The following is a 23,032-nucleotide window of genomic DNA, read 5'->3' on the forward strand; positions in this document are numbered from 1 at the left end:
ATAAAGTCTTACAAACTATCTTGTTAGCAAGATAGTGAATGTATCCTTTTTCTAAAGCAATCTAAAGCCACTATGAGGTAATGCACTCTCGAGGGCATAGATTTACACTTGAGACAAGCATTAGGGCCAAAATGCCAATTCATTTTAGACTTAAGCCTACTCCAGTAGAAAGCAGCCTTTGTAATGAAAATTGACCATAAACATGCCTGACCCTCTGCACATGAATAATGTTGGCTAACACAACTGTTAGCATTAAACCATATGAAATATAAAGTTACCAGCAGTTTTCATAATCATACAATAAACAAGGTGCAGATTATTTTTATTTGTTAATTAAAATGCTAGCTATACAATATATTTCTAACATAAAAGTGAGCTGCCTTATAATAATTGCTTTGTGTCTCAGAAAAGTCAGTATGTTTTAGCATTGTTAGCAGACTTGTCTTTTTGCCAGACACAAGACACTATGAATAAGCATCTAAGTAGATAGGAAATTTTGCATGTACAGAATTCAGCATGTTATTCAAAGTAATCCTTCAGATTGAACACAAATTTTGCACACTCCATGGCCTTCTCTGGTGTAAAAAAAATTCATCTTTCTCACTAGAGATTTTAATGGAAATGGATCCTCATCCCTAAGAACAGTTTATGTAAGAGCACAGAGCCCCAGAAAGAGAATGGTAACCTAATGAAAGACTTAACCTCCTTCCCCTCATCTCCCCTTTTGCATCAAACCTTGACCAACTTACTGAACTTCTATGCAAATGACAAATAAGCTGTGGCATGGAAACCCAATTTTTTAAAAAAAACCAAACCATAAAACCACCATCACAAATACCTTTTGATAACTGAAGCTTGAACAGGAAGAAGAAATATTTTTGACAGAATGCTATTCCAGGGTGTTGTTGCACCCTTTTGAGTAACGTGTTCTGGCCAAGATATGCATTAGCTGTCTCCTAATTCAGCTCTCAGATACTACAAAAGGGGTTTCATCACTTTAAAATAACTTGCACAGCTATCTGAGCTGCCTTCCAGGTGGCACAACTGGAGAGCTGAAACCATCTTTATGCATATTTAGCATATTTATCTCTCTGAAGCTTTTAGAAAGATTATCTAGCAACAGAGGCAACATCTGTGACTATTAAAGTTGTCTTTGAGGGATCAGATAACAATTAGGTCTGCATGTTTAGAGGGATAAGAAAGGACAAACAAATCTTAAATCCTACAGAAAATGGTCTTGCAGAAAATGCATTCTCATTTAAGAAAGTTCTCTTCTACTTGATAGCTGAATAAATCTTTTGCACTGCAAATATTAGTTAATGCAGTGAGACTGTAACAAAAATAAGCCATTAATGTGGAAAAGAGCAGTTAAGTGAGAATAACTACCATAAAGATCCCATTGTGTTGGGCTGCATATTGTGGTATTTACAGCTTGACCACAAATGCAAGCGTGGCAAGTCTTCAACTTTTTTTTCTCCCTTCTTTTCTTAAATTCTCAGCATTTTGCAGTGTATATCAAGGATTCCTTAAAATGACCTGACTGGTTCCTACCTATTACATAATTGTCCAAGATCTGCAGAATATATAAAGCAATATGTAAAGTGTTACTCTAGCAAGACAAGAATAGGTAGGTGAAATCAAAGAACCAAATCCTGCTCATGACAACACCACCACTGTAAGTCAAGAGAAGTCCCTTGAAAGCCAAGAGAAGCTCCTTGAAAGCCATATGTGGCAGAAGTTACTGGGCCAGAAAAATTCAACTTGATTTTCCAGTATGCCACTATCCATTTACTGTGGTATGAATTCAGGCTTAACAACAGACTGCTCAGGACTTTCCAACACAGCAAAAGGACAGGGAGCAGCTATTGGGTGGAGAGTACAAAGGAGTCTTTCTGCATGTCTACTTTCTAGCTAGTTTATTCTTCCCATAACCCAAGAAATGCATTACAACCCCCGATAAAAAAGGTGGTTCTATAGACAGTCTGAAGCACAGGTCAGCATATACTGAAACAATGGACATAAGACAAACAGACTAGGTACATTATTTTTTTATTATTATTTTTATAAAAAGTCTCCAAGAAAAGTAAATTGGCAGTAAGCTTACAGATTAAAATAACCAATCAACCCCTCAAAAAAAAACCCAAACCAAACCGACCAACCAACCAAAAAACAGCAAAAGGGGAAAAAATAGTAATTTTTGAACAACATAAGCCGTTTTGCTCACTACATAGTGACTGAGTAAGAGACAGCTGCATCAAGTATCCTTCATCATCAACCACCATTCCTTTGTGCCTAACAGATGCTGAGATTCCTACACAGGCTCTCAGTTCAACAGGTGCAACAAGGTTAATTCTATCATGAGAGTCTGCTCTAAAGAAAAGTCTGCTCCCAAGCCTCGTAAGAAAACACACCCAAACCACCAACCCACCGCACATCGCCCCGGGCCAGGTGGGACGGGAGCAGTGCAGTGCTGCTGCGAGCACACCGCTCCCCAGCAGGCCTAGCTGGTCGCATTTGGCAGGAGCACGAAGGCTCACCGGGCAACACAGGGGCTCTTGGAGGAGCACCAGGCTCACCGCGGGCAGCTCGGCAGGAGGCTCCGGTCCGGGCTGCCCTGGGGCGAGTCCGGCTGCGGGCCAAAGGCAGCGCCGAACCTGCCGAGCCGGCCTGGCCGGGCCGGGCCGGGCCGGGCCCCGGGGTGACCCCCGCCCTCTCACAACGCCTCTGGCAGGGAGGCGGGCTCTGGGCGGGCCCGCCGCCACTTACCGAGCCCCAGCACCGGGATGCTGTGGCCACTGGCGACTGGTACCACGGGGACACTACCCGCCCCTGGCCGGTCCGCCACCGCCATGGCCTCTCTGCGGCCCGAGACTACAACTCCCGGCGTCCCTTGCGTCCCAACGGCACCGCGGGCAGCCGGGAGCCGGGAGCTGGGAGCCGGGAAACGAGGAGCTGCGAGTGGGCAGCGAGGAAACGAGCAGCTGGGAGCCGGGAAACGAGCAGCTGGGAGCCGGGAAACGAGCAGCTGGGAGCCAGGCTGTCCCCCGGACCTGGGCCCGGGTCCCGGCCGGTGGTGGGGCGTGCGGCGCCCCGGCTGATCCCGCTTCCGTGTCCCTCCTGAGGCAGGTGGCGGCTCGGCGCTCCCTGAGCATGCTGTACCTGGTGGGGCTGGGCCTGGGGGATGCCAAGGACATCACGGTGAAGGGGCTGGAGGCGGTGCGGCGGTGCCGCAGGGTGTACCTGGAGGCCTACACGTCCGTGCTCACCGTGGGCAAGGAAGCGCTGGTAGGTCTGGCCACAGGGCCCGAGGCCGCTCGTACCAGGGAGCCAGGGGCGTGCTGGGGCTGGTGGGTCCGTGGGAGAAACTAGCGGTGCCCGTTCTCGGGAGACGTGATCTTCACTATGTTTTATAGGAGAAATCTTGCTACCTTGCAAGAAGACTGCAGCAAAAATAAAATGTTCCTTCTTACAACTGTTGGCACTGGTTTTCATCTCAAAACCTACCAATGTGTGCAGACCCCGAGATGCTGGAGGACTTGGTTGGAAAAGTGTCTAATCTGTTAAAAAAAAAAAAATCCCAAAAGTCATACCAGAAGAATACCTGGTTTGAAGCCCTGAACCTCTGTATCAGCCTGAGGTGTTACGGCATGCCTGCTGGGAATAACAATTTTATTATCTCACATTTCCACGTTTCCACGTGGGCCAAGCTGCCTCTCCATGTTGGGATTCCCAGAAGGGCACAGTTCATCCAGAGATGCGCTGTTGAACAACATGGAGATAAACTTTTCATTAGTAAACACACCTCATGGAAGACAACAGTAGTAAAAATGTGCAGATCATAACTCTGAGGGGTTTATAGTCACAGAAGGATATGGCGTAGTTCTGAAATAATACCAGAAAAATAGCATAGCTGCCCACAGACCAGAGATCTTGCCTCTGAATAAGCTGATGCTATCTGGGTCTTGGGTGCTGTATGGCCATAATGTACCTGTATGCAGACCTGCATATACATAGAGCATGTGAGAGTTTTAGCTTGTAATCAGCATTACATGCTTTCCAGATACAAGGTAGGCTAGAATATTTGGGGCCATCTCTGGTTTATCTGCTGTATGAAGATATGCTCTGTGGTTTTATGTTTCTTTTCAGTACACTGAAGCAATCTAAACTGTAGTCAGTCTGTTCAAAATAAAATGTTCTTTTTTGTGGTTGTTTGATAGTTGGAAAACTGCTACATGGAAAGGATTACCTGGAGATTTATACTTCTCAAAATGTGCATTTGCTATAAAAAAAAAATTAATGGATTCCTATCCATCTGAAAATAAAACATTGAATAGTAGGAAAATGCTGAATATTTTTGATGTGGTTATTTGGGGTTTTCTTGTTATATATTTCTTATTGTTTTAAGTCTTTTGCAAACCTTGAAATCGCAAAGATGAGATAACTGAGAAAAGAGATCAATAAAAACAAAGTAAAAGATGTGGTCTTACCTGAAACCATTTTATTATTTATAACCATTTTATTATTTATAAACCATTAATTATTTATAATTAATGACCAAGGGTTTGTCATACAGCCTGGTTTACATACAGGTGACAATACTGAATAGTTTATTTACTACTCTGAAGGTCAGTCTCTCCTAAGCACCATGAAAAGTTAGAGGAAAAGTCTCAAGAAGTAATAAGGAGATCTTTTCCTGCAGAGACTTCCTAGAAATCCTCCTCTGTTGATGGTGTTAAAATCAGATCTTAAAATTCAAATGACATGACTCACTTAGTTTATCTGGTTGGCCTAAAATGTATATTAAAAGTTATTTGAAGTTGACCATCCAAATTGGCCCAGAGTTTGGTGAAAGAACTGTTTGGACCCAGTGGCCTCCCAGTGAGTCTACACTTTACTTCTTGCTAGATTGCTTTTTCTATATTCTCTACTTAGCTTGCTTTGATTAGCATTGTGGAGCAGTCTCAAAGCATGCAAATAGATTCTCTTGGATGAAGCCAAGCTGAAAGATGTGTTCCTGGGACTGCACCCCATCTGTTCTGGAGCATGCATTTGCTCACAGTGTGGGGCCAAAGCCAGCCTGGTGCAATGGTAGCCCACGGAAAGGGATGCGTAGTTATGGAGTGCTTTGCTTTAGAGACCAGCTCCCATTGTGCTGATGTGCATCTGGGCTAAGGTACCTAATGAAAACCTGTGGGGTGTCAAAATTTGCTGCAGTTAGCTTAGTATCAATCTCATCATTACTCCAGGGTGACTGTCAGTCGTTCCAAATCACAGGTACAAGAGTTGCTTACACATTTATTTGGTCCCCTTTCCCTTGAATCTGTACAGGTTGCACTCTGTTCCACAAGGAAAATAATATCCTGATTTTATAGAGTTAGAAAAACTTACCCAAAAATGGGCAGGAACTCATATCCAGGAAAGGGAATGGAACCTGGTAACAGAGGTCCCATACCTATTACTCTAGCTATGGGGTGGATTTTTAATGAAAGCCCTACTCCGCTTCTGTACAGGTGTGATAGCTCTCTTGTCAGTTCACTGTGTGGGCAAAGAAGGCACAGAAGTCAGAGGAAAACCTTTCTGGGCCATAACTGACTTGAATAGTTTTATCAATTTATTAATATTCATTAAACCACACAAATTTGCTGACTACTACTTAGCACAAAAACACCTTTCTTGGTCTTCGCCCTAGAAAAAAAACTTTAATCATGTAAAGAGCATATAAAATGCATGGTGACACATGACATGGCAGATGTTTTCAGTATGATCATAAAATGTGTTCTAGAACTAACTGAAGTTTCATTACATGTGTGAAGTTGATTCTGGAAATAAAGGCATTTAAAATGTACAAAGAGACATGATTACTAAGCTGCTGAAGAAAAATTAGGACATGATCAAATACATGTTTACCTGTATACATGGTAAAGTACTTCTTAAAAATAACTCAAGATGAAGGATTAATATGAAGTCATTCCTTAGATGTGGTTAGCTAAAATGTATTAAGGAAAAACTTGAGAGAACAGGTTGTGGTGTAGCTAGTGTGGTATTTGTATCTGGTTTGGTGCCAGTATTGCAAGTAGCCTAAGAGCTAAGCTCAGGCTTTGAGAGGGGATACCTTACATACAGCAGCAGGTTAAATTAACTCTACCTGGGTCCACCCAGGTACCCTCAGTGTGCAGGTGTGATTGAGCTGCTTTAGGTGCAGCTCCTCAACTGACACAGAAGGCATGAAAAACCCAGTCAGTATCAGGATAAAGTGGTTCACCAATTTTTGTCAGCTCAGGAGCTGCCTTATGGGGAGCTCAGGTATTCCTGCAAGCAGAGGTGAGGTTCTCCAGGACATGGGGCAGACTGCTGGGAAGAATAATAAAGTTACCTATTCCACTGTCTGTTGTCTGTGTTCCTGAGTGAGCACCCAGAGATATACAAAAGCATTCCTAAGTGTCTTATTTTGATGGTTATTTTAAATTTCAATTTCTAGGAAGAGTTTTATGGAAAAGAGTTGATTTTGGCTGACCGAGAAATGGTGGAACAAGAAGCAGATAGCCTTTTAAAAGAAGCTGATGTTTGTGATGTCGCATTTCTTGTAGTTGGTGATCCTTTTGGGTAAGACAAAGCAACATTTTAATTATTGTTGTAGCTTGATCACTCTTTTTTCAATAGGAAGAAGCCAATTCTGTTATTGTAATTCTTTATGAGGAAACTGATTTTCAGACCAGAAACACTTCTTATGTCTGTATATTCCTTATTGTATTAAAAATATACATACAGTTTTCCACACTTTATCTTGCTTTGGAGTTTCTTTGCCCAGATGTTCATTATAAATAATGTGGACTCTGCATGATGTATGAATCTTTCCTTCAGCAGACATTTATAATTTCATTAGTTATCATTCTCTGTGCTAGCTTTTATAACAATGATTTGCCTCATGATTTATCTGCTAACAGAAGAAATTCTAGGTTATCACATAAATAAGAAATGTAGTTTTTGGGGGGAGTATTCTTTTAGTTGCTGTTTGTATTTATAAACTGCAGCTTTTATACTCAGTTGTTTTAGAATGAATACAGATTACTGGTTGTATGGTGCATCTGCTTTGATTTATGGTAGTTTTTAAAATCACTTATGTCATTATAAATGTCTTCTCATGTTGGTTTATTAGGCCTTTTGTTTCCACTTTTTATTCCTGCTGGAAAGTATAGTCTTTTTCTATGACCAGAGGGATCTCCTTCTGTCTCTTTGGTCAGGCATCATCAATCTGTAATGTCAAGCCATGCAGAAAAGCTTTTCATCTCCATCTGGTGATGCAAGATTTATACCACCGTGTAAGGGACACAAGAAAAATGAAATCTGAGCACCTTATTTGTGAGTGAAAAAATGGAGCTCATGAGAAAAAGGAGCAATGTGCACATCTGTCAAAAGCGGATAATTTGTGTAAATACAGGTTGAAGGCAATTGGCAAGAGAATATTATATTAAACTAATTATGGGCAGATGACCCTGTACTTCAGAAATATTAATTATACTTGCAGTCCATGTTTAGGGATTCATGCAGAGTGTAGAGCCACGTTACCTGTACCCTTGTGCTCTGATCCAGTGACCGATCTAAGTACACAAGATGAAAAAAAACTACATGGATTGAAATGTAGTTGCTACTTGTAAGCAGTATTCTGATCTGCCTCAGTTATCTTTAGTTTCAGTGTCTAATACTTTAGTTCTGGTTAACGTACTACATAATTGTAAAAAAACTACCCTTTTTTTGAATGAGTTGCTTCTCTCTATATGTTTATGTTCTTAGCTCTTAATACTGCAGCTAGAACTGCTCCTATGATCACATAGAGCCCTAAGGAGGTTACTAGGACAGAGTACTGTTTCTGTCCTAGGAGAGACCATAGGGGAGGAGGATAGAAGCCACTTGCAGCTGATCACAGACTTTCAAGTATAGTTGTAGGTGAGCAGAGTACCTGGCAGCCCTAGGAGATGCCAGGTGTTGGTGGTTAATGGTTAAAGCAATTAAGCAGGCTGTGCTCTGTCACCCTCACTGCTCTTCTCTGCAAGTTTTTATCTGTGTATGTGGTAACACCCATGGATGTGCTACAAGAACCTGACAACTTTAGTAGTACAGTGGAAAGCCCACCACTCCAGGCTGGTGTTAACATTCATGTTATTTCTACCCATAAAACTTAAATTCTGTATCAGTGACAGAAAATACCACTATAGTTATATATCCTGGTATTAGCTGAGTGCTCATAAGGGCACTTCTGCTTTTAGGTACAGTCATTATAAACAGATCTACTGGGTGAAAAAAAATATTGGCTGGAGCAAATTTCAGTGAATAAAGCCAGCTGATCCCTTGGTCAGTATTAGCATAACCACAAAATCCTCCAGTGCTCCTTGTCCTTCGTATGTGCATGGAATAACACAAGGCTGTAAAACTAGTCTCCTCTTCCCTTAGAGCAGACATTCTTAATTCACTTTTGCTTCTGCAAGGCAGGAGCAATGTTTGTGTAGTAACTAAATATTAGGTTAGATCACTTTACTGCCTTCTCCTAGGTCTGGGAGCCTGTTTGTATAAGGGTTTCAGATTTCCCAAATTCAGATTCCTCTTTTTTTTTTTCTTCCACTGAAATTGATTTCTTTTTTAAAATATTGATCCTTGCCAGCTGATGCCACATTTGTGTTCCAGTCTGGAGCACCTGATCTGCTGACTGGGTGCTGGTCAGACACAAGGCATTGAAATTATCAGGCTAAGATCAGGGGAATTCTGTTAGGGTAACTGAACAAGGCCAGGGTGAAAGCAATTTTCCTAGTTCATTGTTCTGATGGCCAAATGTTATTTCTTTCCTTCCTTCTTTGGAATGGCCACACAGAAGTGTGTGGTACATCTTGAGATTGAGATTGATAAGGTCATTGATCAGGTTTGATAAATTTTGGCAAGGGACAGGTGCATTTTTATATTTCACAAACATATAAGTGTACATACAAGCAAAATAGATAGATAAACAATGTTGCAGTTCAAATATTTGCTCAATCTATATGTACTTACCATTTTAGAAAGGCTCTAATCTCAACTGCTTAACTGCAAACCCAGTAATTCTTGCAGCAGTCAATCACTGCAAGCCTTAGACCTAGAACCAAACTTAGCTCTGTTTGAAACTTAAACTAGAATATTCTTAACTCTTTCAGAATGAACTTGATCACTCAGATTTAGGTATTGTTAATTTGAGTAATCTGCATTAAATATTATTAAAGTTGATTCAGTCTAAGGGTGTTTTTCCTACATAAACATGCAGTTTCCCTCTGTCTGTTCAGAGTTCTTGTCTGAGAGTGGGGCTTTCCTGGCACACATTGGTGCTGGTGGGAGAGGGCCTGGCTGTGCAGCCAGTAACAAAATCCTGGAGTTTTGTGTGAGTGCCAAATAGAGTCGACATTTCCAGTTCAAGCCATGTTCAACAGATACTGCAGAAGACAAAGCATAAATGGAACTTTCCTTTTCAAGTACTTGCCAAGGCTGCTCTATGAAGTAACAGTTGTAATAGTGTTACAGTTTTAATGATGCCAGAAAGCTGCAAAGAGCTGTACCATACTGAGGATGCCTGGCATTCCAGCGGGGGAAGATGACATATGGAAGCCTTATTGGAGTTTTTACTTTCCTGTAACAATTAGGATATTGTTTCCATCTTCCCACCTCTGCATCACCCTTGTTGCGAAGGGTTTCATTTTACTTTCAAAACAAACTGTAGTGCTAGTAACACTTGGTAACATCATGTTTTCAGTCTTTAATTCCTTCCTTTCCTTACCACAGGGCCACGACACACAGTGATTTAGTGCTACGTGCAGTAAAACTGGGGATTCCTTACAAGGTCATTCATAATGCTTCAATAATGAATGCAGTGGGCTGCTGTGGTTTGCAGGTAATATTTTTGTATATGAATATATGTTATTTCACAACTGCTAAGCTTAGAATTGGTGAGCTCTTCTGCTGTGGCAGTGCATGTTGCAATCTCAACTTTGAAGATCTGTACCAACTGTACACTTAATGTTAGAATTTTTTAATACTTCCTTTTAGCATGCTACATGTCAGCAAAAGCCCCTTTTGATGAGCTCATATGAAAATGAATAGTAACACTTCTGTTCTTCTCTGCTTTCTAACTTCCCTCTGCCCCAGGAGCCTTTGGTATTTAAAGTTATTTTACAGATAAAGCTTTGTTCATGTTGGCTTCCTTCTACTACTGATGGTGGTATCAGGTATCAAGTAATACCTGATAAATTTACTCTTAAATAAGGTTGTTACCCTGTAGAGAAATATGCTGATCTTGTCATAAGAGAAATACATGCACAAGCCTGCATATATGTCCAACTCAGATCATAACTAATTCCAAAGTCTTGAATATGGTGCACTCTGTCTCCACTTTCTGCCCATCTGATGAGGAGGGACTTGCCTAGCCAAGGACTAGTAAAACAAATGACAGTTTTTGTGTATCCTGAATGGCTGAAGTAGAAAAAGTCTAGTGTTCCCCAAGAAAATACTTCCTTTTACACGTGTATGGGTCCATTATTACTTTTCCTGCATGAAAGATATTGTGGCAGTGTATAAATCATAACTAATCACATATAAATTAGATGAAGCTTCCCCCTCTTGTTTTCATTCATCACTTTAACATAGAACCTGGCCTCTCAAGGTTCAGAATAGCTCCCTGTGTACAGGAACCACTAAACCAAGTTCCCACTTTACAAAAGGCAAAAGCAAGCTCAGCAATGTAAATGCACTACAGACAAGTTGAGGGTTTGAACAATAACTTTCCGTCACTGAAGGAGGAATTCCTTCCTAGCCATACATAAAAGAACACCATTTATTTCAATTTCAGTAAATACCTGGTGCCTTCAAATTTGCACTGACAAGCTCCAATACTCCAAACTCCATTCAAATAATAATGCTGACCAACAGCAGAAAATCTGTTGCAATGAGTTTGGGTATTATCTTTGGTTTTGGTTTGAAATCTGAGTGCCCTGTCTGACCTGGCTCAGTGCAATGACACCTGTCCCATTAGCTAATGCTAAAGGGAATGCTAGACAGCATTCACATTATTTATAATTCTTCTTGTGAGCATTTTCTTAGTGATACCTGCCTATTGCTGCAAGACTTGGGCAAAATTATCTTTTAGGAAGGAAATAGGCTTCTTGGTGCCTAAAATCTACATGTACAGCAGACAGATGGCAGCTGTCGCATGACTGCACTTACTGGGGTGGGTAAAACAAGTTGGGGCTGGGGCTCACCCTTCCCCTTTTGGCTGGATGGTGGTGCAAAGTTTGCTTCTGCTGTCAGGCTGTTGATAAGTAGTTTCTACTCCTTGCTCTCTTTTTTTACTGTTCTTTTACATTCATTAGTAAGGAAGATGCAAGGCCTAAAGAGTTTTCTAAGTTTTCTGAAAGTTTGCTTCCCTCACAATTCCGCCAGGCATAGGAAGGAGGAGTATAGAGCTTTTAGGTAAATTGAAAAAAAAGACTAGAAACCTAACATGGGTATATTATAAACAGTCTGTAAAGTCTTTCACATATGCAGAGTTTTGGAGATTAGATTGCTATTTCCTTATCCCATGCTGAAGGGAGCAGACCATAAAGGAAATGTGATGTTATTCGCTCTGGCATTAGTCCCCTTTTCCATTCTGGCTTGGGAGGGGCTCCCTTCTCATAAATCAACATTCCTGTTGTCGTATAAGGCATTTTAGGAAATAGTGATTGTATTACCAGACAGAATATAACCAGTTGTACGTTTCACTCTTGATTGCTCCTTACTGGCATAAACAGCAAGTGAGGCTTTATCTTACAAAAAAGCAGCCTTTGATTAGTTAGAGTTGTGCTGGAAGTTTATAATTTCTTTCAAAAGCCTTAACTTTCATGGCTGTCTTCTGCCATCAATTTAGTTTTGGAGTTATTGTGTCTCAAATTGCAAAGTTCCTGTCAAGTACAGGAGGGATTCCTCTTTTGCTTCACCACAGAAGAGGTTTTGGTTTTTTTCTTGTTTTAATGTGATTGTGCTACAAGCCCTCTCTCTTTCTTAGTAGAGAAAAACAGGAAACACCTTTATATGCCGTTCAGAGAGCCATGTGCGTAGTGAGCTGTAACTGCTGATTAGGCTGTCAGTGAAGTGCAGCTACAGCACAGTCTGGTCACAAAAGAATGTCTCTGGTCATCAGAGCAATGTTTCTGTGCAGCCAACACCATTTGGGTACTCGTGCAGTTTTCCTTTACGATGATTTAATGAAGTCAGTAGAGATCAGTAATGGTTTGTTACCTTCATTCCATAGCTGTAGTTCTTGCCAAATAATAAAGAGGGGTGCTATTTTCAAATACTTTTTTTTAACTGTCTTTCCCATTTAACAGAATTAGTGCAGCTTTTTTTGAATATTGAAGAAAAGAGTGGGGTTTTAATTTTGAAAATTAAACTTCTTGAACTTCTTGGAAGCGCTCACATTGATAAACTGTGCTGGGATAGTATAACTTAGCAAAGTGGTAGTCTGACTGTGCATAATGCTCTGTGATTTGCTGTGCCTCCCTCTTTTACACTGTTTTTGCTGTGCTTCACCGTGCCAGATTTTTTTTTTCCATGGCTGAAGCTATTTTCCCTTAAAACAAATGAATACAGTTATGGGAGAGAAGCCAGGAAAAGTGCTCCTATGTTAGTGCCTCTTAGCATGTTCTCTGCAGGTTCACCTCCCTTCTCTGGAGTCTGCCATGTGCGTGTTTGTCAGTCTGACTCCTGTTGCAGTGGGGAATAACCACCAGTGAGGACAGTCAGGCACTTTGGTATCTGCCCACACTGCCAGGGAAGCACAGACTTTACCTGTGCCCACACTCAGTTTTTCAGAATAGGGCTGATTGCTACGGCTTTTAGCCCTAGAATAAAGAGGCAGGAAACTGAGGATCTCTAATTTGCATATTTCTCATTCCTATCTAATCTGCATGACATCTGGGTTAGTTTGGGAAGGTCAGTGGCCAGAGTGGTGCTCTCAAGACAGAATTCTCTCTGACCCAGTGCTGGTGATGTGTCCTTGAGGTAGAACTACTGGTGGTCAAACACATCAGGAATATTCTACATCGTGCTGACCTGTGGTGCACATGAAGGAATGATGCCACTTGAAATGGCTTGAGGTAATGGCATTAACATAAAGAAAGAGGATTGAGAACTGAAGTGCAAAGCTGGAGGCAAGTCACAGGGTGGGAGAAAGGACTAAAATGAGACACTCATTTCTGAGTGGTGTTGCTCGTTTTGAAAGCATTGGCTTTATATTTTGGTTGGGTAGCTAGGAAAAAAACATGTTATAGCAAAGAGCTGCCTTTCTTTTGAGATGTACCCACTTTCCACCTGAATAGCTTCAGAACAAACATCTGCATGTGCCCTTGTGTCTTCCAGTGACGCATCTTGGGTTTTTTGTTTGCAGTCCAGTTAATTCTTGAAGACAATTACAGTTATAAAATAGAAAATAGCCTTTTTGCTACCAGCTGCTCACTTAAATGTAAAAGCAATGCTTACTGTGTTATTTTTGAGTTTTTACTGAACAGGTGAGTACATTTCCAGTGTCAAGTTGAAAAATACTACTTAAAGATGAGGAAGCTGAAGGATGCTATCATTAATCACTGTGCTCGTAGTCAAATAGAAACCTTGTAGTAGCTGCAGGAGTGAAGCCTCTGTGTCCCACCCTCTCTGTGTGCCTTAATCTTCAAAACCACTCTTTGCTCTAACAGGAGGGACTTTACACAAAATGACTGACTGTTGAACTGTCTTCCATCGCTAGTTGGTTTTTTTCAGTTACTACCAGCTTCTGAGCCTTTAAGAAATTGGCATTTGTTTCTCAAGCCAATTAAAGGTTAAATCAGTGCTAGTCATACTACTTCACGAGTCACAATTGCTGTCCAACTTAGTACCATTTGTCACCAGCAAACATGACCCAAAAACATCTATTTAATCAGGTTTGGTTTTTTTTTTCTTTTAGGTATCTTCATTTCATATTGGTAACTGAAGTCACCAGGGTAGGAAGGAAACATTGCTTGATAGAATGGTGGAAAGAATCTTAGAAGGTTATTAAAGATAAGGTGACATTACCTTGGGGGGAGAATCCTCTCCTATTCAAACTTGCTTGTGGATTTTCACAGTATTTTGAGAGCTGAATTTTGTTCTGCTTGTGGAGTGGCTATTTCCTAAGCAGATCCAAGAGGCAGCCATGGAAAAATGTGCTTGTCCCTTCAACTGATTTTATGTGATTTGTCTCAGCTGCCTTCTGAAGACTGCAGTTATGTGGAGTGGGTTTCCCTCAGTAAAATGGCCAAATGTATTTTTTTCACAGTTCCTTTCTCTCTGGCATGTACTATGGAGATGGGAAGTTTTTGGGACAGCTAGGGCGATTTCTTGGCTTGCAGTACAAAAAGGAGTGAAAGCCACATATCTGTGAATGGTAAAACATTTCAGTTTCATGTGAAGGTTCTCATGAGAGGCATTTGAAGTTGCTAAAGGTCTGTGGTACTAAATAAGGTAGTGTAAAGCGCTAGAGCTAGGCTTGTGGTTGTTTCATATGACCAATTCCAAGCAAAAACAAAGACTGAGTGATTTTTGCTACCACTTTGTTGGCAATTGCACTACTTCTTAAGCTGCTATCAAGCAACAATATGTAATACAAAGAACAGTAGGAGCCCTTTAATTTGATGTATATGGTCTGGAGGGTTGTTAACAGGTTAGGGAGAATAAAGGGAAAAACCTGACTCCTTAGGGTCCTTATCTTTGAGCATGAACATTGCATAGCATCATGTCAGAACCCCTATGACAAAGATAAAGAAAATATGTCAGCTTTTTTGGGTATGTTCATTGGGATCTATCAGGAAGTAACCTGGGATAATGCAAGGTGCTCTGCAGTCTCCATATCCATTGAGGGATACTCTTAGGAGAAAAAGCCTCTTAGCTCCTACCAGTGGGTTGTGATTAGGCTGTGAAGAGTCTGAATTTGCATAATTCACCTGTCCTTTGAGAACTATCTGCAGTGTTACCTGTGAGCAGCTCAACACAGAACATAGCTCGGTAGCATTTCAGCCCTCCAGGGTTTCAGGTATTTGGTTGTGTATGGTGGCAGGACTGAAGAATGCAGTGACTCCTTTTTACTTTCTTCCCCAGACATGTGACCAGTTCTGAAGTGGTTTGAAATGTTAGGAAAGTAGGTAGGTTCATAAGTGAAAAATTGCTGTGTCACTATTGCAGCTGATACAGCAATAATTCTGGGAAAGATGCTGTAAAAATAGATGTCCTTGTTTTGAAATGTTTACTTCTTGGTTTCTCTGCAGCTGTTGGCCAACTGACCTTTAATATTATTTTGCATCTTCTCTCCTGCTTGCTTTAGTACTTTTTAGAGGGGTTGGTGGATCTTCCTTTTTTAATTTCCCTATTTAGTCTCTGCTTGTTCCATCTTTTATGCCTAAATTTTTGTGGTGATTGACCACACCACTCTTTCAAGTTGATCAGGACAGTTTCAGGTATCTGATATCGTTCAGACTGGTCTTTAACAAAGTAGCTCAGCAGTTTCATTGAAATTCCCCTTGCATACAGATTTTCCAAGGTGAGATCATGGTGCAGCACTTTTTCTCTCACAGTTCATTCTGGCCTCTCAATTTGCAATCAACTCTGCTTATATAAGAAGTAAAATAAGAAATAGCATTAATAGAAGGGTTAAAATACTAACAGAAAACAAGCACCAAAAGTTGTCAATCATTCTTTCATATCATGTGTATAAAATAGGAAGTTATATCTTGTTCTGAGGTGATGTAACTGTGAGTTGAAGAACTGCTTTCTGCAGTATGAGGCAGAAAACTCTAGCAGCAGGGCATTGCCTCAGAGTAGAGAGTTCTGGCTTCCTTTGCTGACCTGAGCTATTGCATTGCAAAATTTAGGTGCACAAAGTTTTGCTTAAGCCAGTTACTACTTGGAGGGACGGTGGGGAGAAAGGGGTATTTCCAAACACTGAAGTCTTTCAAAATGACCTTTTGAAACCTTTCTGTGAAGCTTTTCAGCATTGAGGAGAAGGTAAGAAGTTTGGTTTCCAAGCTGAAAACACGAAATATCTGTCCAACCACTTCATCGCGCGCCTTTGAAATTCTGGCAGTTTTGTGCCTGAGCAGAATGTAGGCACTGTAACAAATCTGCTCATCAGTGCACGTGTGGTGCCTGAGATGTTTGGGCTTGTACAGAACATACATTGCCCACTCCGAAACCCCAGGTGCTTCATGGAGAGTGCAGCACACAGAATTTGGCTGTGAAATTTAATTTGCTGTTGCCTCTCTTTAGAGCTGTGCCAGCCACTGTACAGCCTGATCCTGTCACTGCAAATACACACAGCTCATCATCTCACTAAACTTGGGAACAGTCTAAAAGCATGGCAGTAATCCTTAGTTGTGTTGTAACACTCCTTGGTTAACAAACGTGTCAGACAGTTTTATTTCAGTGACAAGCATGATTCCTGGAATTTTGGGACCCTCTGCAGCCTTTTATGGTTGGTGGAAAGAATGCTTTTTAATTTCAGTGGGTTTTGTCTTTAGTGGACCTGCTGCCTTCTGTAACTCCTGAATCCTTAGGATAGTAGTGGAATTTTAGACATTTCCTGCTTTCTTTGCAGCAAGGCTTTTCTTGAAAGTCAGATACTTCATGCACAAGTTCAAGAGGTAGAAACTAGAACACAGGAGGGAAAACTTAATTAGGAACCAATTGAATTCTGCATGAGGTACAAGGAGAGCATTTAAAGTGTAAGTTCTGATACAGTCATGTGTTCTTCTTTAATGCGGGCTTGCCCTGGTGAAGAGCAGTTCCTATGTTTGATTAAATGTCACACATCTGCAGAGATCAAATACTGGATGAGAGAAATATTGGTTTGTGTCTGTAGAAGTGTTTGTAAGGTAATTGGTTATAAGTATTCAAGCACAATAAAGGTATCCACTTACTGCTTCAGTTCCTCAGCATTCAGATTGATGGTGTACCAGGGACTTTCCAAAGTAGTATTCTGCCCTCTGTAATTTAAAGTAAAAATATGTGTGCATTAATGCTAGGAAATCTGTTCTTCACAAGTTTAGTTAGTAGAGGGGCATAAACTGCAAAGGCATTTCTAGGAGGTTGATAAAATGTGCCCCAGTCTATCTTAACTGGCTACTTCTGTGCTTTCCAGGTGCTGAGAAATCAGGTGTATTTTTTTGAGACTGTAAGGTTTTCTGTGATATCAATACTTCATGAAGGTGTTCTGAAGGTATTTCTACTGAATAGACAGGCAATTTTCAACAAAAATGTTTTACTCTTTTTGACATCCAGGCTTCAGTATTAATGCAAAACCCAGTAAACCAAGGAGAGATTAGTGAATCTGACTGCCAGGACTTGTACAAAAAAGGATAGCTTGCTTAACTTCTTGTTGGCAAAGAGGATGGAGAATCTTTGTAATGAATAATGGAAAAGAGAATGATAACAATCGGAACAAGTAGGTTATCAAGTTGAATGTCCAACTCATTCTTAAAATGTGGCAGAGTGGCTTAGAAGTTCTGATTCCCAACAAAATACCTCTCAGATAGTAACACTTTGCCCATTTCTGCACATCCTTTTTTTTCCTAAAGGGCAGAGGTAAAAGTTTCTCTTCCTTGGGTTATCAAAATGCCAAAGGGACAAGGTAAGATTTAAGGTTAATTGAGGCCACTTTCTGTTCTGAACAAGGACTGCTGCTTTTGGGAAGTGGCTGCAGGGATTTCAGGTGGCCGATGGGAAGCACTTAGGTTGGCACCAGACATTGCAGCACTTAGGGAAAGACTGGAGGAATACTACCAGTGAGATTAAAGGTATCTTGCTCCCAGATGCTCTAACAGTGAAGGGGAGAAAGAGAAACTTTTTGTACTAATAGTTTTTTTACAGGTTTGGTACAAAATGGGAAAGAGTTCTAGGCAGCCACATGGAAAATGGGCAAAGCACAGTTTGACCTTTCTTTCATTTTCTAGAACACAGCATTGAAAGAGCTAGCAAGTTACATCAGGAGCAATTTATTTGGTTCAACCTGTATTTTCTTTACTGGAAGAACCTTTAGGTTGTGAAATGTACACAGCATGTTCTTGTCCTTGTGCTAGAATGAAATACTTAAAAGAGGAAATGTTTTCAGCTACATTCCAGGAATCTTTGAATAAGTTTTATCAGCATGAATGGTTAAAATTTGAGCTTTTGGTCCCTTGAAAACAAACATGTTTCTGCTTTGATTCAAGTTCTGCTCTACCAGCATAAAGGAGTTAAAACCACAGCCTAATGCCACAGTAACATACGTATGTATAGGGGAATCCCCACATGGCACAGGGCTGCCAGAGCTGCTTCTACACAGGGTCCTCTGCCAAAGGACACAAAGTGCCTTTGTCTGCTGTTGTGGGCTTGGAAAAGCAGTTTTTCCTTCCAGGAGTACAGAGAAACTGGGAAGGGTAGTCCATGTAGGTGTTGTTTCTCTGGTGAGCTTGAGCAGATAGGATATTGGCAAGCCATAAAATCCATCTGGGATGGCCCCATTCCAGAGCTGAATAGACCAAAATTGATGCATGGTTTTCCCCTATTGCAGGGCAAAAACTACTTCCAAGCCAAATACTGCTTTAAGTTACATATGACTTCCACTTTTGCATCACCAGAGATGATTGGCAAGACTATTGCTTCAAATGTCTTAACCAAGATTAGGGACTTAGAGCAATGAACATGTTAAGACTGAGAATAGAGTCAGTGAGTATGCTTGACATAGAATCTGCTAGCAGTGTTCTGCTAGCAATATTCTTACCATATGTACATAAACCATGTTGTACCTCTCAGCTTCCTGCACAATCTGTCTTCAGATCTTCATATCCACTGCCTCTTTAGACTGTAACTTCTTTTGCCTGCTAGAGCTTCCATCTGCAGCAAAATGCCATTTTAATATAAACACTACTGTATCAGTAGAATCAAAACATTGAATTGTGGCACTATTCAAAGCTGTCTAGCCTTAATCAAAGTAAGAAATAACAAATAATAATTTTGGTGCTAATCTTACAAAGTTTTTGCCTTTAAAAGGACTTCAGAATGAAGTAATGATAGAAAGTATATTGAAAGTTACTTATGCATTGGAAAGGTGACTGCAGCAATAGGTAAAAACTTTACAGGTAGTTCATGACTTGGTCTTTAACATTATTGCATGCTCTTATTTTTTGTTATTGCACATGTATGTTACTGCATTTGTTCTGTTTTACAGTTGTACAATTTTGGAGAGATGGTTTCTATAGTGTTCTGGACAGATACATGGAAGCCAGAAAGCTTCTTTGACAAGATTGAGAAGAACAGGCAGAATGGAATGCACACCCTGTGCTTACTCGGTGAGCAGCAGCCACTCCTCCTGCATTTTAGTCTATGTGTTGAGTGTTTACCCAACTGTCTAGATCACCAGATAAGCAAATGTGACATTAAAAAGATTAGTGGTGATAAACTTTTGAATTCAAAGTGACTTCATGGATGTAGAAGCAATTTGGTAAACTGGACACTTATAATCTTGGGGTTTTTTCATTTTAAACCCCTTTCATCTGAGTCACTTTGGTTTAGAAGTTGATAATGTAACAAGGAATACTTATTCAAGGTTAAAAACGTATCCAGCTTTCAGTACAGTAATTTGGGGGGGAGGGCATTTGACTACAGGTAATGTTTGAATTCCTCTTGGAGAGATTAGGGTCAATTTATTTCATAAAATTGCAGCTGTGCAGTCTTACCTACCTGACCTCTTCTCTATTTCAAATCCTTTTTTTTTCCCGTAACAGAAGCTTGTTCTAAATTTTCATTGGGACAGGAAAGAAGTGCTAACCAAAGTCAGATTCCTGCATGACAGTGATGTAATCACTGTCGAGCAGTCAGACTGTATTACCTTTTGTGACATAATGTGCTCATGGTTTAAGAGTAGTCCCAATGTACTGGTGTGCTCAAATGTGCTGGTATTTAACTGTCTTATAGTAAATATGCCTATCTGTATATTTACTAGGATTTTTATTTGGCTGTGTTGCTCTGAAATCTGTGAAATTTGCCCTGTCTCTGGGTAAAATCACGTGCATAAAGTCACAGGATTTTGAAAATAACTAACACATGAAACAGTACAGTATGATCCATATTCTAATAGCTAAATAGTCATAATTTTAATAGCAGCTAAAATGTTGTTAAAGCTTTACCTACATAGAAAACTAAGTGGGGAACTTGTAGGGAACCTGTGTTTTAATGTGTTTTGTTCTACAGATATTAAAGTGAAGGAGCAGTCTCTGGAGAATCTCATGAAGTGAGTCACCATTTTGAAAATTCATAGAAACACACAGTGCACTTAAAAAGGGGTTTTTTTTGTACAAGGAACAACAGTTCTTTGCCCATGGTCTAAACTGAACTTACCTGCCTTCTCCTCTTGTGTTTTTCAGTGGCCTTTTGATTCTTAGAAGGAGTGAAACTCTTTTGTTCATTGCAATAGGGCCTGGCTTTATTTAAAGTAACTGAATGGAGTTGCAGCAGAACATCATCTTTTATATAACTGTTCCTGTGAGAAGCACTAAGTCAGAATGGGGTAGACTTTCCTCTTGGTGAATGAAGTGTTATTTCTCTACTGTTCTGTGCCTCCTGAAACAGATTAATATCTGAGAGTGTTATAAATTTATTCTTCTGTACACTGGGTAGCAACAGTGCAAAGTACATAATATGTAACACCCTTCTTAAAGAGTTGAATAAGCAATATATAGAAAATGCTCTTATGTTCGTTTAACTGTATTCAAAAAGCTTTTGCCACATCTTAGTCAGTTCTGCAATCTGTATGTTTTGACAGTAGTGAATATAAATGGCTCCTTTATACACATGCTGTAACTGGTCTAAATTGACATTTGTGAAGTCTCACAGTATCATTGAGGTTTGTTTATTCTGTAGTTTCAAAATAAAATGTTTGACTAAATCCACAGTTGGCAGAGAAAGCAGCATTACATTTAAGAATACATTTCTAGTCTGTAATCATCTGTCTACAGGGCATTTAACAGAAAAACAGTTGTATGCCCTTGAATTTAAGTCTAATGCATCCTTCCAGAGTAGCTGCAAAACCTGTATATTGCTTCTAGCAGCTGAATTTGTTTTTAGGATCTAAATGATCTACCAGCTGGAGCCCAGCTGTTTCACAGGTGTGATGAGAGCACAACAGATTATTGTACTCTTTAAAAATCCACTCTTGTCTAAAAGGCCCAGCCTGAGAGCCTGTGCCGGTTTAAGTTCAATCTGCTGGTCTAGAGGTCTCTTGAAATAAGCTGTAAGATTGCTGGGGATAACAAAATGGGTTAGATGTGAAATTTCTCTGCTTTTCCTTCCCTGCAGAGGAAGAAAGATTTATGAGCCACCACGCTACATGAGTGTAAATCAAGCTGCAGAACAGCTTCTTGCAATTATTCAAAACAGGAGGCTCCAAGGAGAAAAACCAGGTATGACTGCAGTGCTTCTGTCTGCTACCACCCCTCTCCAGTCACACCTATTGATGAGCTGCTGAACTCCACTCCCTTCCTCTGACTCCCAGAATGCTGTTTGCAGTGGATTTGGGCTGCCTTAAATCTTAGGCATGAGATGGATTTGGCCAAGTTTGAACAGCATAGTTCAGTGAGCATCGATGAAGGTGTGCTGGTGGCTCCTGGAGGTTTAGTCAAAGCCTTAGTCTGGAAACCCTGGACTATCCACATTTAACTGTGAGCTCTTTGATCCATTAGAGTTGCAGGAGGCAGAAGACTCTGAGCATTTTAGATCAGTCAAGCTTCAACAAAATCTCTGCTATATTTTACTCACACTCTGCTCTACATGAACACCAGCCTGAATCTAGGTTAACCTAAAGATGCAGAACTGTGATTTTTATCTTGAATTCTTAACACTAGTCAAGAGCAAACTGTGAAATGTTTATTGAGACCAAGGGTAAAATCACAGCAGCTAATAAAGATGACGCAGTTGTATCACAGAAATTTTTTTTAACAGAAATTCGTTTAGGTCTACCCATTTAAAATGTTTATTCCTTCAATACTGTTAAAATGAAAATACCTTAATTTTATCCTTTACACAGAATGACTCAGAAGCAGCAGTTTCCTCAAAGTGAAAATTCCTGAATGAATTCTTCCTTATCAACATCCTTAAGCTTTATTTTCTTTGAAGAGCAAGCTTCTTTCTAGACCACTCCAATAATTTAATAATTGGAGGTTTAAGAAAGCAGTTAAGGTTTAAGCATTTTGAGTACTTTTTCCCATATGGTAGGACCATTAGTCAATAAATTAAACATTTAATCTTCTTTCTTACAGAAATAACTGAAAACACAATTTGTGTTGGCCTTGCTCGTGTGGGTGCTCCAGATGAGAAGATTGCTTCAGGCACACTACAGCAGATGTCCACTGTGGAACTGGGTGCTCCACTACATTCCTTAATTGTTACAGGCACTATGCATCCTCTGGAATTGGAAATGCTTAAACTTTTCTCTGTTGATAGTTCCAGTTTTGAAAATAATGCATGTCAAAAGACTACTTAAATAAAAATGAGGCATTTACATTTTTATTCCATCTTTAATTGCATAAACAGCATGAAGTTATTGCTGTGACTATTTAAGACTTGTCTAACTGCAGTTAGACTCTGTTGCTTCAGAAGACAAGACTGCAGGAACATGGACCTGCTTCTACCTGAGGCTGCAAACTGCACCTGCTGGTATCAGCTTCTACCATGCAGACACCTCCAGAAACTTTTAAATCTTTGATTCGGGTCATTGACATCCACATCAGTCTTGGGCTGCTGATTAGGGTAAGAAGAGTACCAGGTATCTGTGTGGCAGCACTTGCTGTAGTGCATTAACCAAACTTCCTGCATACATTGTAGTAAGTGCATTAGATGTTAAATTTCGCTTTTCAACTTTCCAGAAACTTAGGAGTTCTCTTACCAATACAAAACATTAGTGTGCAAAACCTTTTAGGTCTGTGTCCATGTGTGCCTTGGGAGAGTA

General features: G+C 40.3%; 2 protein-coding genes across 2 annotated transcripts in view; one reads left to right on the forward strand and one right to left on the reverse strand.

The window, feature by feature from the left end:
- LOC138114116 (uncharacterized oxidoreductase YtbE-like) overlaps positions 1-2,763 on the reverse strand; it is a gene marked incomplete at its 5' end in the record, with an annotated part of 45,293 nt that extends 42,530 nt beyond the window's left edge. The window contains one exon of the mRNA XM_069023251.1: positions 2,538-2,763. Coding sequence (XP_068879352.1) covers positions 2,538-2,763 — 226 coding nt within the window. The remainder of the gene's footprint in view (positions 1-2,537) is intronic.
- A 6-nt stretch (positions 2,764-2,769) lies between these two features.
- On the forward strand, positions 2,770-22,593 carry DPH5 (diphthamide biosynthesis 5). Its single transcript, XM_069022553.1, is given in 8 exon segments — positions 2,770-2,957; positions 2,959-3,285; positions 6,479-6,603; positions 9,799-9,907; positions 19,259-19,379; positions 20,281-20,320; positions 21,385-21,488; positions 22,344-22,593. Coding segments are annotated over 8 exon segments (1,224 nt in total). The 5' UTR covers positions 2,770-2,783; the 3' UTR covers positions 22,568-22,593.
- The last annotated feature ends 439 nt before the right edge of the window (positions 22,594-23,032 follow it).

This window comes from Aphelocoma coerulescens, chromosome 8 (assembly GCF_041296385.1).
Source record: "Aphelocoma coerulescens isolate FSJ_1873_10779 chromosome 8, UR_Acoe_1.0, whole genome shotgun sequence".
NCBI lineage: Eukaryota > Metazoa > Chordata > Aves > Passeriformes > Corvidae > Aphelocoma > Aphelocoma coerulescens.